General features: G+C 37.3%; 1 protein-coding gene across 1 annotated transcript; it reads right to left on the reverse strand.

The window, feature by feature from the left end:
• Positions 1-1,250: 1,250 nt before the first annotated feature.
• Positions 1,251-4,960, reverse strand: LOC140889042 (uncharacterized). Its single transcript, XM_073296744.1, has 5 exons — positions 4,892-4,960; positions 4,753-4,811; positions 4,081-4,181; positions 3,129-3,983; positions 1,251-2,875 (listed from the first exon to the last, which is right to left on the reverse strand). Exons 4-5 carry the CDS (start codon positions 3,859-3,861, stop codon positions 1,710-1,712), a joined length of 1,899 nt encoding a protein of 632 aa, XP_073152845.1. The 5' UTR covers positions 3,862-3,983; positions 4,081-4,181; positions 4,753-4,811; positions 4,892-4,960; the 3' UTR covers positions 1,251-1,709.
• Between the last annotated feature and the right edge of the window lie 10,137 nt (positions 4,961-15,097).

A 15,097-nucleotide genomic window follows, 5' to 3' on the forward strand; every position in this document is an offset into this window, starting at 1 on the left:
CCATTTATAGCGAGTCATAATATTCTTTTTCTTGCCTCTACATCTAAATTCAACACAACATAATTCCCCACTTTAAAGGACCACATATTTTCAAATTTGCATTTACCTCTTCTTTATGGTACTTTATGATTGTGGGTGAACTGAATCAAGACTTCGCCAATGGTTGAATGGGCCAGTGTTTCTTCCATCATCCAAAAAAACACTTTTTATCTTTCATGTATGATTATCATGTAGTAGATAATCACGATTCCAATTTCTCGACATTATTTTTTGGTGTCACAAAATATTATGTTACTCGTATATATGGATTTTCATAATTCCAACCATACCATAGATATATTAGAGTAAAAATTGAGGAGAAGATAATAATTGTTACTGAATAATTTATTAGAAATGCAAGTTTTTTTTTATTATTTCATATCTTTTCTGTTCATTTTTAAAACTTTGTCTATAAATATTTTCGATCAAATATCTCTTATATTTATTAACATATACTCCCTCTATCACATATATATTGTCATTTTTTTCTTTTTACACAGATTAAAAATTTTTATTGAAAAAGTAAATTTTATATAGACTTCCTATTTTATCCTTATTTAATGTATTAAAAAATGATTGCACAATTTTCAAGATATAGTTAATAGGGATATATTAGTAAAAAAATGTAAAAAAATATTACTAAATATGATATATGATTATATATTTGAAAAAAAAAAAAGTAACGTGAATAATATATTTGGGATTAAAGGAGTATCTTGCACACTACTTTTCAAAATTGCAGATCCCATGAGATAGATGATGACCTTGAATGACAAAAAGTAATAAATGCAATAAATGCGCAATTCACTCCATTGACTTTGACTTGGTAATGCTTCTCTTATATAATAAACAAAAAATAAATAAACTTTCGTACGTTAGATTTGGAATATCATTCTGAAAGAGATTTTTCTCCTCATGAACTTCACTTATAATATATAATACAACACCGCAACGTATTCTAAAATTAGGACATGTTACCAGAAAAATGAAAAACATTATGCTTAAGCACATTCAAATATTAATATTCTCTTTGTTTTATAAGTTAGCCGTACGAAATAATAATGACCTTATTGATATATAAACACGTCCAACGATATATCAACAAGAGCTTTTTTGAACTCCATATTTGTGGAGTCCATAAATTTTAAAAAAAAAATCCAATTCAAACTCGATCCATTCATGAAAATTGATCACATCAAAAAGGTTTTCTGATCTTCACAAACCTTCATTAATTCTTGATAGCATGCAAATCACTCTTGAAAAATCCATTAGTAAAAATTCTAACAAATCACACCAAAGCATCTCATCTGATCAAGAACTAGAACAAGAAGAATGCTACACTGGAATGATATAATGCTTACAAAATGTAAAATCCAAGCACTTGCAAACTAAGATATATATGCTAAAGAATCGTCTTGAAGTTGTTCATTGTCTTGAGGAGGCACGGAGGCACTGCTTGTTGGGCACCCAAGTTCACGTGGTCATAACCGACAATGTGGTGAATACATGTCTCAAGTTCGTGGTTCTGGACGACCTTGTTCAATATGATGGGATCCCAGTTGAAGTTTTTAGGGCCAATCATCCTCATGACTTGTAACAATTAGAGTAGTTTCCCATGTAAAAAAGTATTCTTTTCTTGTTCTATTCAACACTCAATATAACAATGTTCTCTACAGCACTTCCAATCGTTTTCTGATACTAGAAAGCTCGTGCCAAAGATAGTCTAACTCAGAACCTCTATCCATGAACGTGTTTTCTAAGAGATCATTCTTTCTTCCTATTCCCACTGATTCTTGAGTATACCTTGTGTCATCGAGCTCTTCCAAAAAACCATTACTCGCATCCAGCGGAACTTCATCTTTTGACAAGACAAATAGTTTTTCCTCAAGTTTCTTCAAAGATTTCAGAATAGAATCCTTTTCAGTTTCTTGATTCTGGACATCTGGTATAGGACTTTGCTTGAAAAAATTATTTGACGTGCCATTTTTGAACTGTTCAAGCTCCTCCTCGAGAAACTGAATATGCTTGTCCTTCTCCACGAGAAGGTCGTTTACTTGTTGGAACGCCTCACCATCATACTCAGCTTGTTCTTCCATCAGTCTTAGATACTGCGAAGCCTCCATATGGATCGATGCCTTCTCCTCTTGCAACCTCGTAATCATGGCCATGGCTTGATTAGCAGCAATCGAGGAAGCGTTCCTCTCTTCCTCCAACTCTTTATACAAAGAACCCATTATTTTCTTGTCATGCACAATCTGTCGCTTCAATCGATCCACCAAATTTTCACCTTCGATATCGCTCACCGTGCTTCCATCTAGAGATATATTTGATTCATTTCTCTCAAGCGAGATCCTTCTTTGAAGTAGTTGCATCCCTATGGAAGGACTAGAAGCATCCATAGATAAATAATCTTCATTATTTATGTGCACCATCCTAGGACTATCACTTAACGAGAATTCAATCCCTCGGGCTGAAGATATTTGTGACAGCAAGAGCTTCAAATCTTCACTGGCTCTCTTAGATTCTTTCATAGACATTTGTTGTTCCAAGAGTTTCCCAGATAGCTGCCTTCCCCTAGCCCCAATGGCTAATCTATAAGCATCAACGAGTTCTAAAGAATCGGAAATTTGCAAACTTGTGTCGGTTGTACTAGGTTTCGGATCCATTTGATTTTCATTTGCTGCAATGGGATCACTCCTGATCACTGAAATATCTCCAAGTTCCACATAATTTTCTCTCTGTAAATATGTTCTGTCCATGGAGTAGTTTCCAGTCGTAGACGTTTCTCCACATTCAACCATAGCATCTTGCTCCAAGACAGAGGTTCTTCTATAATCTGAAGGAATAAAACATAGATTAGGTATGAGAATATCGGACATAATTTTTTTGACTGCCTAAAGGATCAGACGCCTACCACTATACCAAAAGTTAAAAATTAATGGCAACAGTATAACTCGGATTTTCTAAATCCCAAGCATCATGTTCCGAAAGCTGTGCTACACACCATCTTATAGCAACGAGTGTTAAAAGCTAAAGGGATTCCACTAAAATTATTAGGCATAATGAAAACAATATGCAGCAAGAGATACCAGTTTCTTTGGGTTCTTCGAAATGAGGCCCGGCAACAGTGGGCAAGGGAAGTGCCTCAGTAAAAGAAATAAGATCAGATGGTGTATTAACATCATTTTTGTCATGCCACTTAAGTTCCTCCAATCCATGCCCAAGAGGGCCCTCGGATTGGTCATTATAACCGGAACTGAAAGTATCATCTGACTCCATTGATTTCTCCACAACTGGACAGACAGTAACTGTAGTAATTTGTGGTTCTGAAAGGGAATAAACAGCTGCTGAATCCTGTTCTGGCACATCAATTTCACGAATAAAAGTACTACCAGTATCATTATCTGATGTTTGAGTTTCGGATTCAGTGTCAGACGTATCCTTGATTTTTGCATATTCTACATGTGGCAAAGGACCAGCATCATGGTTCCTCGACAGGTGGAGGTTTGATGATTCAGATTTATCAGAATCAGTTGATTTGGTACGGAAAAACTTTGGCGCAAGATTCCTCGAGACCCACGGTTCATTACAACAACACATTCTTGTATTACAAGAACCAAGATTATATTCATCATCAAGCCCATGTTGATCATCATTCCCTAATTTCCCTACCAGCAATCTATATGTTTCAGCATTTGGCTCATTCTTGGTTTCAGCAGATGAAAAGAAGCAACTTTCACACGTCCCATGAATATCTACAAGGTTATTATGAAGTTTACAAAAGACTAAAGAAGAGACCTTGGACTTGTGCTTGTTGCACATTAAGTCCCAAACAAAGCCAGGCCTCTCCTTTCCCAGTACATGATCAAGTCTTGAGCATAGCAAACACGGGATTTGGAGTCGGAAGTAACGAGCGAAAGTCGTGACCAAGTAGGAGAAAATGGCTTCAATAAAAAGCATAAAAATCAGCAGCCATTCATGCATTGCTGAAACTAAGGCTGATGCGATACCGAGGGAGGAAACTTTCTGCTCATTTTCAACCTTTTGAGTCCGCCTCGTCTCCATTTTGACTAGTATCTCCAATAAAAGAAGGATCCAACTTTGCCAAATGCCACTGATGAGTAAAAGCTTCAAATCCCGAACTGGAAAGATTGGAAAAACATAAAGATGTGAGTTAAAATCTAGTGTTTAAGGCAGCATATTTCTGATTATAGAGAACATATAAATCGATTTCAAACACAATCTTTATGCATCATCTGGAAAACTATGAAAATTCATAACTCAGTCGAACTTAAGCTCAACCAAGTACATTCATCAATTACTTGCGAAACACAGCACATCAGGAAAAATATTTCTCCCATGTATCTTAAACCAATCTAAAAAACAGAGCGTAATAGAAACAGTAAATCAGCCAAAATCGCCAAAAAGACACTTGATCAATAAAAAGTAAAAATTTATGCACAAGTCAGAGACAACCTTGATTTAAACAAAAACTCAGGCATACATACTCGAGTATTTTACATTTCAAGAATGTTTTTCATATCCTAATGTTGTCTAAAAACAGAAAAAATTCCATAGGACGCCCCAATTAGCGCAGAATCAAATGCAAACAGAACCCAAAAACAACCCATTAATCTAAAAATCAAATCAGCTCATAAATCTGTAAAAACAACTAAAAGTTACAAGAAATGTCAAAGGCAGGCGGAATCAAACCTTATAATCCGAAGAACCCAAATAAAGTGGGCAGCTTCCACTTCAGCAACCAAATTGATCTATATAGAAACAAAATGGACTGGGTTCAAACAAAGAAACGAAAAAAGTCAAGAACCGATGAAGATTTACAAATAGTTACATGTACAAATGAGGTGTGCACGCAGTTTTCAGAGATGGGATTGGTTGAAATATGATTATTATACTGAAAACTAAAGGCAAGTTGGAAAAGAAAGCAGACATTGACCGATGAATGATGAACATCATGGTATTTATATGTTAATAGTCGAATGTTTTATTTGGTTTATATGGTAAGTTTTTACTAATTTATTTTTGAAAATTAATAAATTTACATATCTTTTACTATTTAATAAAAGAGGAGGGGCTCTTGGTAACCAACCATATTTGGTATTTTAACGTAAATTTCCTAAAATGTTCTTGATTATATTAATTGAAATGTAAAAAAAAAAAAAAACCAATACAATAAGGGTCCGTTTAATGTGGCATATTAATAATCTAGGTATAAATTATCTTATCTAGTATATATATAATAATAATAATAATAATAATAATAATAATAATAATAATAATAATAATAATGATCATCAGCACCTTAGGGTGTAGGATTTTCGTGTGCAACCATTAAAACCTCATATCGTGTTTTAGTATTAAAAAAAACACTAAAAACCGATACCTAGTTTTAGTGGTCGCACACTTAAAACCCTAGGGTGCAGATGATCATTATTATTATTATTATTGATGCCCCGGCAAGACAGGGGAGCAGGGCCACGTATGCCCCGGGAAGCAGGGACATAAAGAGTCAGGGATTACATGGTTGTATTAAAGCAAGGGTGACGGAACTGTAAGTCAGGACAGCGAGTAAGACTCTAGCCCGACTATTTTTGGGATGAGTAGTGATGCCCCGGTAAGCCAGGAGGGCAGGGCCACGAATGCCCCGGAGTGGTAGGGTCGTATTAAGGTAGCCCAGTAGCCTCAGGAGCCCGGAAAACCAGGTATGCAGGACTTATATAAAGCCCGTGTTTTAGGGGCATGATCCCCACGATTATCATCAACCCAAGCTTTCCGGGTTCATCGTACGTGACAGGCAAACATGGGCAACTACCACACCCACGATCCAGATCGTAGCCACTACCCTGGAATTGCGGAGTGGCACTCTCACTCCAAGGCCTTTAAATACCTGGTCACAGATATTTGTAGAGGTATGTTCACCTAAATTTCCAAAGCACTATACTCATTTTCTCTAAAAAGCCCACTCTATTTTTAAGTCTAACTTAAGCATCGGAGTGGCCCCGCCGGAACTTCCTCCGGCGTCCCACTAACGTGCTTTTTATTCCCTTTTTTGGTGTGCAGATCATCTTGATTAAGGAAGGGCAGCTCATATATTACTTTCATTAGCCCGGTCACCACGTCAGGCCCACAACACTACCCTGATAGTCCGGGCCCTGATTTTACAACCATCATCAATTATTATTATTATTATTATTATTATTATTATTATATATATATATATATGATGTAGCCAATAAATAATATTTGGATTTTTTGACCACCCGGAATGACTTTCTATCCGAATTTGTCAAACCATCAGGTTAATTGATCGTCTGGATCCTCTTATTTCGAGTAATATTTTTTCTTCGCTACATTAATTTTACTTCTAACTATTTTGTGAAAGGAGTTAAATGATAAATCCATATCAATTTCTTTTTTTTGAGAAAAAGTAATTTCAAAAATCCGTTTTTTCTCGCATATAAAATATGAAAGCAAACTCGTATCGCACATGACTTGTCCAGTACGATTTATCTGAGTAACGTAGTTTACAAGCTATTGTGTTAGTTCAAAAACAACGGTGGTGAGTTTTAACGTCGTAAAAAAAATGTATAAACTACATAATTTTTTTGCATTATTATGTACAATTATATAGTAATATATAATCTCTTCGAATTGTAAAATATAATAAAATAAGGAGTTAGTGAAAATGGAAAATTGAATTGAGACAAGAAAATGTAGATTTGTATTGATTTATTAGTGATGAATGGCCTACTCAGACTACGAGTCGTGACAAGTTGCCAACCATATAACCGAAAGGTAGCCAGCCTTCCCCACTTTCCATCAAAGCAATTACTTTTTCATATTTTATATTGAAGATTCTTCCAAATTATTCATATTTTCAATTTATATTAGATAAATTCTTTATCTAACTCGATAACTTGCAAATTCAAATAAATTATATTGAACAAATTTTGTGCGACAACCTCGTTTAAAAGTGTTTTAAAAAGAATCAAATTAATGATAATTAAGTATTAATATTATCTATTCCACAACTTTGATGTACTAGACTTATGATTGCTTTTCATCTTGCAATAATGCTTTTGAATTAGACGAAACTTCGATTGGCCTAGCCTTTTAGAGATTGGGCGGCAGATCTTGATGATAATTTATTGTTTAAGCTGTCGATTGCAAACACGAGTGATTATATTTTATAAAGTATGATTTATGAATTAATTAATATAGACAAATTAATTGAATCTAATGGGTACATTTGACTCCCCTTCATTCAATTTTGGTCTAATATGTTACTTTGTCAGCAAATATTTTTGTAGATATTCACAATATTTGTATTGATATCACATTATTTTATTAGTTTATCTATTAAGTAGTTTATATGTAAATCGCATTGTAAGTTAGAGATTTATCTTATGTATATTTTTGCACTTTTATAAGAACAACTTTGAATCTTTATACATAGTTGATATCAATAAAATATCAAATTCCATAAACTCTATATAATGTTTCAATGATCATTCGCTTCAGTTAAGAAAGTATTTGCAAACGAATATGCTTTTGTAAAAATGATTAAATTTATAAATTATAAAAAAATTAAGAAAAATCAAATGTTGGTAGTGTCTGAAAACAAATGTGAAAATCTAAAAATCAAAGTTGGGTAGTATTTGATAAATACGTGATTAGAATGATTTTTTAACATTTAATTTTTTAATCACCACATGATTAGCTTTTAGATTTCAATTAAGTTAAGCATATAAGCAAACACATAATTTGGATTTAAGAAACACACAAAAATAATTTTTTTTAACCCAAAATCTAACAATCACTTTTTTTTAGTGATTGTAAACACTCCCTTAAAATTTAAAATGAATCTGTGCTAAGGCTAACGAAACTTCAACCTTGAAAGATTTGTATTGATATTTGTCATTATTTTGACAATGAAACAACTGAAAACATATTTAATTAAAAACTAGCAACCCGGTGCACACGCTATGCGTGCGCAAGACGTATTAATTTCGAATTAAATAGAAGAAATGCAGTACAATTCTTAATCGAAAGTTTGAATAAGGAGATTGAATTATATTGGGCGAATAAATGCTAAATTGTGTTTATTAAGTAATAAGTCTTAAGGTTTTTGTTGCAAGCAAATGTTGCAAGGTTTTAACGGTTTAACACAAACCTATTGAAGTTATCTATTGTTTTTGTAACACATTTATGATTGAGATGATTATAATAACCACCTTCGTCTTTGGTATTATCCGACTAAAAAAGTCCCACAAATGTTTCTCATATACTATGCGTCGGTGCAAAATTAAAAAAATCAAGTATAATATGTTTTATTTTCTCATTTTTGCAAATAAAGAAAAAGAAAAGTACTATATGCTTCAAATATATCTTTCACAATCAATTATTTACCCTCATTTTGGTAATAAAAAGTATGAGAAAAAGTGATGATTTAAGTGCAGAAATTTCATTTACCTAGTAAAATAAAATTTTTGGATGAGCAACGTTATAAGACTCAATGCAAAAATATTACAACACATTATAATGAAATTTAAAATAACCGATATAGATATATATATATATATATATATATATATATATATATATATATATATACATGACATGGACCACTAAGGAGGGCTTAACACCAAGTGAACATACAAAGAGTACTCCATATATATACATGTATTTAAAAGTATTTTATAAATTTTAGAATTCATTGATACAGTTGTTAGGTCATCATGTGGAGTCAAACTTCTTTAAGCATTATGTACATGTCAGTTGTATGAATTTTTTGTACCTGCATCTACATATAGAATTTGGATTAGGATGCTTATAAATAATTTAAAGTTGCACAACGTATGATAAAAGTGCAAGAGAAAAAACTGGATATGTTAAAATGTAAATTAATACAATGTGTAAGATGTAATATTGTCAAAATTAAATAAATAAAAGTTGTGATCATGAAAACATGATTCTTGATTTTACATTGTGTTTATGAACCGACTAATCTCATAATTTATGGTTGAGATTATTATACTAACCATATTTGTCTTTGGTATAAGCCGACTAAAAAAGTCCCACAAATGTCTCTCATATGCTATGTGTGGGTGCAAAATTAAAAAAATCAAGTGTAATATGTTTTATTTTATGATTTGCAAATAAAGAAAAAAAAAGTTGTATATGCTACAAATATTTCTTTCACAATTAGTTTTATACCCTCGTTTTGGTAAAAAAAAAAGAAAAAAAAATAGTGATAATTTATGTGTAGAAATTTCATTTACCTAGTAACATAATATTTTGGATGAATAACATTATAAGACTCAATGAAAAAAAGTCTACGACACATTATAACGAATTTTAAATAACCAAAAACTATATACACATGACATGCACCAGTAAAGAGGGCTTAACACCAAGTGAACATATAAAGAGTACACTTAAGTATATACTTGTATTTAATTTAATTAATTAAAAGTACGTTTTGATACATTTGTTAGGGCATCAAGTGTAGGAAAACTTGTAAGCACTATGTACATGTCAGTTGTGTGATTTTTTGGTACCTGCATCTACATATAGATATTGGATTAGGATGCTTACAAATAATTTAAAGTTGCACAACGTATGATAAAAGTGAAAGAGGAAAAACTGGATACGTTAAAATGCAAATGAATACAAAGCGTAAGATGTAATATCGTCAAATAGTCAAAAATAAATTAAAGTTGTGATCATGTAAAGATGATTCTTGATGATACATTGTGTTTATGAACTGACTAATCTCATAATTTTAATTTTTTGTTCAAAAAAATGCATAATTTTATTTCCATCATAATGAAATGTTGTTGAATTTTTAAAAATTAAACAAAAATTAAGAAATAAAATATAATGATGTTGTTTAAAGAAAATTTTAGAGAATAATTTAAGAAAGTTAAACAATATATGGTATTTTAGAATTTTAATTTGTTGAGATAGCATATACATGTACCAGCATTTGGAACAACTATCATCTTGAATTCCTTTTTAGTTATTGTAGTGACCCGCAATTAATCAAGGTAATTAAGGAAATTAATTACTAAATTTTGCCTAAAATTATCCGAAGTGGATCGGAAGCTCCGAAGCACAGATCGGAAGCTCCGATCGGGATCGGACGTTCCGTTGGAGGATCGGACGTTCCGTTCTGGCTAGGGCTGGCGTCATCACCGACATCAGCAAGATGACGTCACTGCTTACGCACGTGAGGTGACATCGGACGTTCCGATGTCACGATTGGACGCTCCGTTCGCGATCGGACGTTCCGATGAGGGATCGGACGTTCCGATGAGGGATCGGACGTTCCGATCGCCGTCTATAAATAAGGGTCCGAGCCCTCATTCTGTGCACCGATTTCCCCTCCTTTCCTCTGGTTTTCGAACCTTCTTACTTAGATCTACGGAGTTCTAGGCATCCTATTGGGAATCCGAAAGTTGCCTAGCGATCCCGGTGTCGTAGCGGAGGTGTGCCTAAGTTTTGAGGCGATTCTACACCAGCGGGCTGACGACGGACGAAGGTATAATTTGGCTTCCTAAAAATATTTAGGAGTATGAAATAGCTTAGTTAAGGCTTTTAGAGCGTTTATAGTGATGCATGGACTTTTGCATGTGTAGACGCAGTAGAGCAGACTTGTAGGCTTTGGACCTAGACGGGTGTGCTAGGAGTTGACCTGCAGTGTTAGAGGTACGTAAGTACTGACCGAGATAGCCGGCATGATATTTATACATATGTGTGTGATGCATGATGTATGTGCTGTATTGGCTATGTTTTACTGTTTTTAGCACATGCATATGTTTTTACGGAGACTGCATCGGGTATGATGTGAGTCATGACAGTTTCCATCAGTCGAGGCGATTCTTCTTGAGGATTCGTGTCTTGGGAATATACGAGTACCACGCGGAGTCGCTCTCTTGCCCGGTACTGTGTATTCCAGGCGTCATGAGTAAAGTGATTTAACCCTGATTTTTAAAGTCATGTGCATGCTCATATTTGTATTTATATCATTGCTTCCGTATTGAGCGTAGTCGCTCACGCCCTTTATGTTTCATGTTTTGGGACACCTTGTGGCGAGTCAGGTCTGAGGCTGGACGGTCCCGGTGGTTTCCAGCAGGGTTGAGGTTGCTACCTTGCAGAGGTAGTTTGTTAGGGATTCTGATACCCTAATTTCGATTTGGTTGTATAAAGAATTATACACTGTTTCTATCGTCGGTTGTATTCTGCCGATGAGATTTGTTGTACTTTGGAATTATCCGCTATTTAACGCTTTAATTGTTGTTGCTTGCGCTAATCGCTCTGATTAGGTAGTGGATCCGGGTAGGGTCGCTACATTTATTGGTATCAGAGCGCATTGCAACTGGAAATTAGTAAAATGGATTTTAAAGAGTTGTCTGTTGTTATTGACAGATGGCAGATGATGATTACGAGAGTCAGGCTAGCGGTGGTCGTTGGGGTGATCCACCAAGGAGACATCACCATAGACATCATCATGAGGATCATAGGCGTTTTAGTATGAACCGTTTTCTTCAAATGGCTCCTAAGCCATTGGTGGGTGGCGAGGCTCCTGCAGTTGCTGAGGACTGGTTGGAGCGTATGGAGAGTTGTTTTCGGGAGTATCAGTGTACTGATGCCCAGAAGATGGAGACTTTAGCTTTTGTTCTAGAGGGAAATGCGAAGAGGTGGTGGAGAGCTACTTCTACTCCGTTTATTGCCGCCAGGGTTACTGCTACTTGGGCTGAGTTTAAGTCTTCCTTCGAGAAGCATTACTTTCCTCCAGCTTTGCATCAGATGAAGGCGAGCGAGTTGCTGAGTTTGCGACAGGGTACTATGACCATTGATGAGTACCAGCAGAAATTCTTTGAGCTTCTTCTTTCAGTCCCCATATTGCGAGTAGCTCAGAGACGATGCACGATCTATTTCTTCAGGGCCTTAACCCTGACATTCATCAGTTGGTTGCCGTGGGCAGAGAGAGGAACTTCGAGAATTAGGTGAACAATTGTCACCAGGCAGAGGACAGTCTGCAGAGGAATAGGACTTTCGGATCTTCTGCATCCAGACCATCTAGCTCTTTGGGTCCAAGGGCCCAGTCTTTTAAGAGACAGGGTGGTACTTCTTCTTCTTCTTCCGGATCTGGCGGTGTTCATCGTTTTGGTGATTCACGACGTTGTCGTCAGTGCAAACGGAAGCATCACCCAGGACCGTGTCCTCATATCACTGGTGTTTGTTTTCAGTGCGGCCAGGAGGGTCACATGAAGAGAGATTGTCCCACTTTGGCCGGTACAGTGAGTGGTTCGGGGAGTGTTGGTGGTTCTCAGACCACTATCTATCAGCCACCGCAGTATCAGCAGTAGCCTTCACCGCAGCAGCGTCAGCAGTCGCAGCCATCGCAGCGACATCATTCTCAGTCTTCTTCGAGAGGACAGTCATCGCGCCCGCGTGCTCAGGGGCAGGTGTTTGCGCTGAACCAGGAGCAGGCTCAGGCAGACAGTGAGAACATGATTGCAGGTACTTTTAGTTTGTGCGGTTTTCCTGCTTATCTTTTGATCGATACTGGTGCTTCGCATTCATTCATATCAGCTCGGTTTGTTAAGAGGCATAGATTACATTTTGTTTCCTTAGACGTCTTGTTAGCAGTTTCGACTCCGATGGGTCAGGAAGTCTTAGCTAAGAGTCTTGTTTTGGGTTGTATTTTGGGATTTGAGGGACATCTGTTGAGCGCTAACCTGATGGTTTTAGCGATGGATAACTTTGATGGTATCATCGGGATTGATCTTCTGACTTCGTATCGAGCGGTAGTGGATTGCTACCAGAGATTTGTCCAGTTTCGCCCCGAGGCTGAGGATGCTTGGTATTTCTATGGTGAGGGAGCGTGACCCCCGATGCCGGTGGTTTCTGCTCTGAAAGCCCGACGTGCTTTAGAGTCTAGCGGGGAAGGCTACCTGATCTATGCGATTGATGCATCCTTAGAGGGTCCGGACATGGAGGAGATACCAGTAGTCAGTGAGTTCCCGGATGTGTTTCCCGACGAGATTCCAGGGTTACCACCTGTGCGAGAGATCGAGTTTGGCATTGACTTGTTGCCAGGGACAGCGCCGATTTCCCGAGCACCGTACCGATTAGCTCCATCTGAGATGCGAGAGTTGCAGCAGCAGTTGCAGGATCTTCTTGATAAAGGCTACATTCGACCCAGTGTTTCACCTTGGGGAGCCCCGGTTCTATTCGTCAAGAAGAAGGATGGTTCGATGCGTTTGTGCATTGACTATCGTCAGTTGAACAAAGTGACAGTAAAGAACAATTATCCTCTCCCGCGGATTGACGATCTGTTTGATCAATTGCAGGGTACTTCTGTCTATTCCAAGATCGACTTGCGTTCTGGGTATCATCAGTTGCGAGTTAGAGACGAGGATGTTTCGAAGACAGCATTTCGTACTCGATATGGGCACTATGAGTTCTTAGTGATGCCATTTGGTCTGACGAATGCTCCAGCTGTTTTCATGGATTTGATGAACAGGGTTTTCCGAGAGCTCTTGGATAAGTTCATTGTAGTGTTCATCGATGACATCCTTGTGTATTTTCGTAGCATAGATGAGCATGCCTTTCATCTTCGTACTATTTTACAGACCTTGCGAGAGCATCAGTTGTATGCTAAGCTCAGCAAGTGTGACTTCTGGATTGACCGAGTTGTGTTCCTTGGTCATGTCATTTCTAGAGATGGAGTATCAGTGGATCCTAGCAAGACAGAGGCTATTCTTAATTGGTCGCGCCCGACGACAACATCTGAGATTCGTAGTTTCTTGGGTTTGGCCGGATACTACCGTCGATTCGTGGAGAATTTCTCTCAGATAGCCAGGCCTTTGACACAGTTGACGTGAAAGGATGTTTCTTTTGAGTGGTCTTCCGCGTGCGAAGACAGTTTTCGTGAGTTAAGACGTAGATTGACGAATACTCCAGTGCTATCCTTGCCGACTGGATCTGGTGGTTTCGTAGTCCACACCGATGCTTCTCTTCAGGGTTTGGGGTGTGTGTTGACTCAAAATGGGCATGTGATTGCCTATGCCTCCAGGCAACTAAAGACTCACGAGGGGAATTATCCCGTACATGATCTAGAGCTTGCAGCCATTGTCTTTGCTCTGAAGATATGGCGTCATTATTTGTACGATGAACGATTCCAGATTTTTACTGATCATAAGAGTTTGAAGTACCTGTTCACTCAGGCAGAGTTGAACATGCGACAGCGCCGTTGGATGGACTTGCTGAAGGACTTTGATTGCGAAATCAATTACCATCCAGGATCTTCTAATCCGGTTGCTGATGCGCTTAGTCGCAAGATTTATTTGAGTTCCCTTCGTACCAGTGCAGTGTCACGAATGGTCGAAGAGTGTTGTTCCTTGGGTTTCACTTTCCGTCATAAGAAGGAACAACAGGGAGTTCATGTTGCGTCTGTGCTTGCTGAGCCAGCCTTGTATAGACGTATTCGTGAGGCATAGGGTGTTGATCCCAAGATGCAGAGATTAGCCCGGTTCACTGAGGGTGAGAATTCAGCTGGTTTCCATTTTCAGGCGGATGGTTTATTGTGTCTTTCTGGCCGTGTGGTTGTGTCTAATGATTCCACACTTAGAGACGAGATCTTATCGCAAGCTCATCATAGTAGGTTCTCAGTACATCCTGGCAGCATGAAGATGTACAAGGATCTACGTACTCGATTTTGGTGGAAAAGAATGAAGCGCAGCGTTTATCAGTTCGTGTCCCGATGCCTTGTGTGTCAGCAGGTCAAGGCAGAGTATCGTCGAACCGGAGGTCTACTTCACAATCTCGATATTCCTGAGTGAAAGTGGGAGCATGTGACGATGGACTTTGTCACCCACTTGCCTATGTCTTCCAGGAATTGCGACGCGATTTAGGTTGTTGTTGACCGATTGTCGAAATCCGCGCATTTCTTACCATATAACCGGGATTTCACCTTCGACAGGATGGCACGGCTGTATGTGCAAGAAATTGTCCGTTTTCATGGTAT

The sequence above is a fragment of the Henckelia pumila genome, chromosome 3, assembly GCF_033568475.1.
Source record: "Henckelia pumila isolate YLH828 chromosome 3, ASM3356847v2, whole genome shotgun sequence".
NCBI lineage: Eukaryota > Viridiplantae > Streptophyta > Magnoliopsida > Lamiales > Gesneriaceae > Henckelia > Henckelia pumila.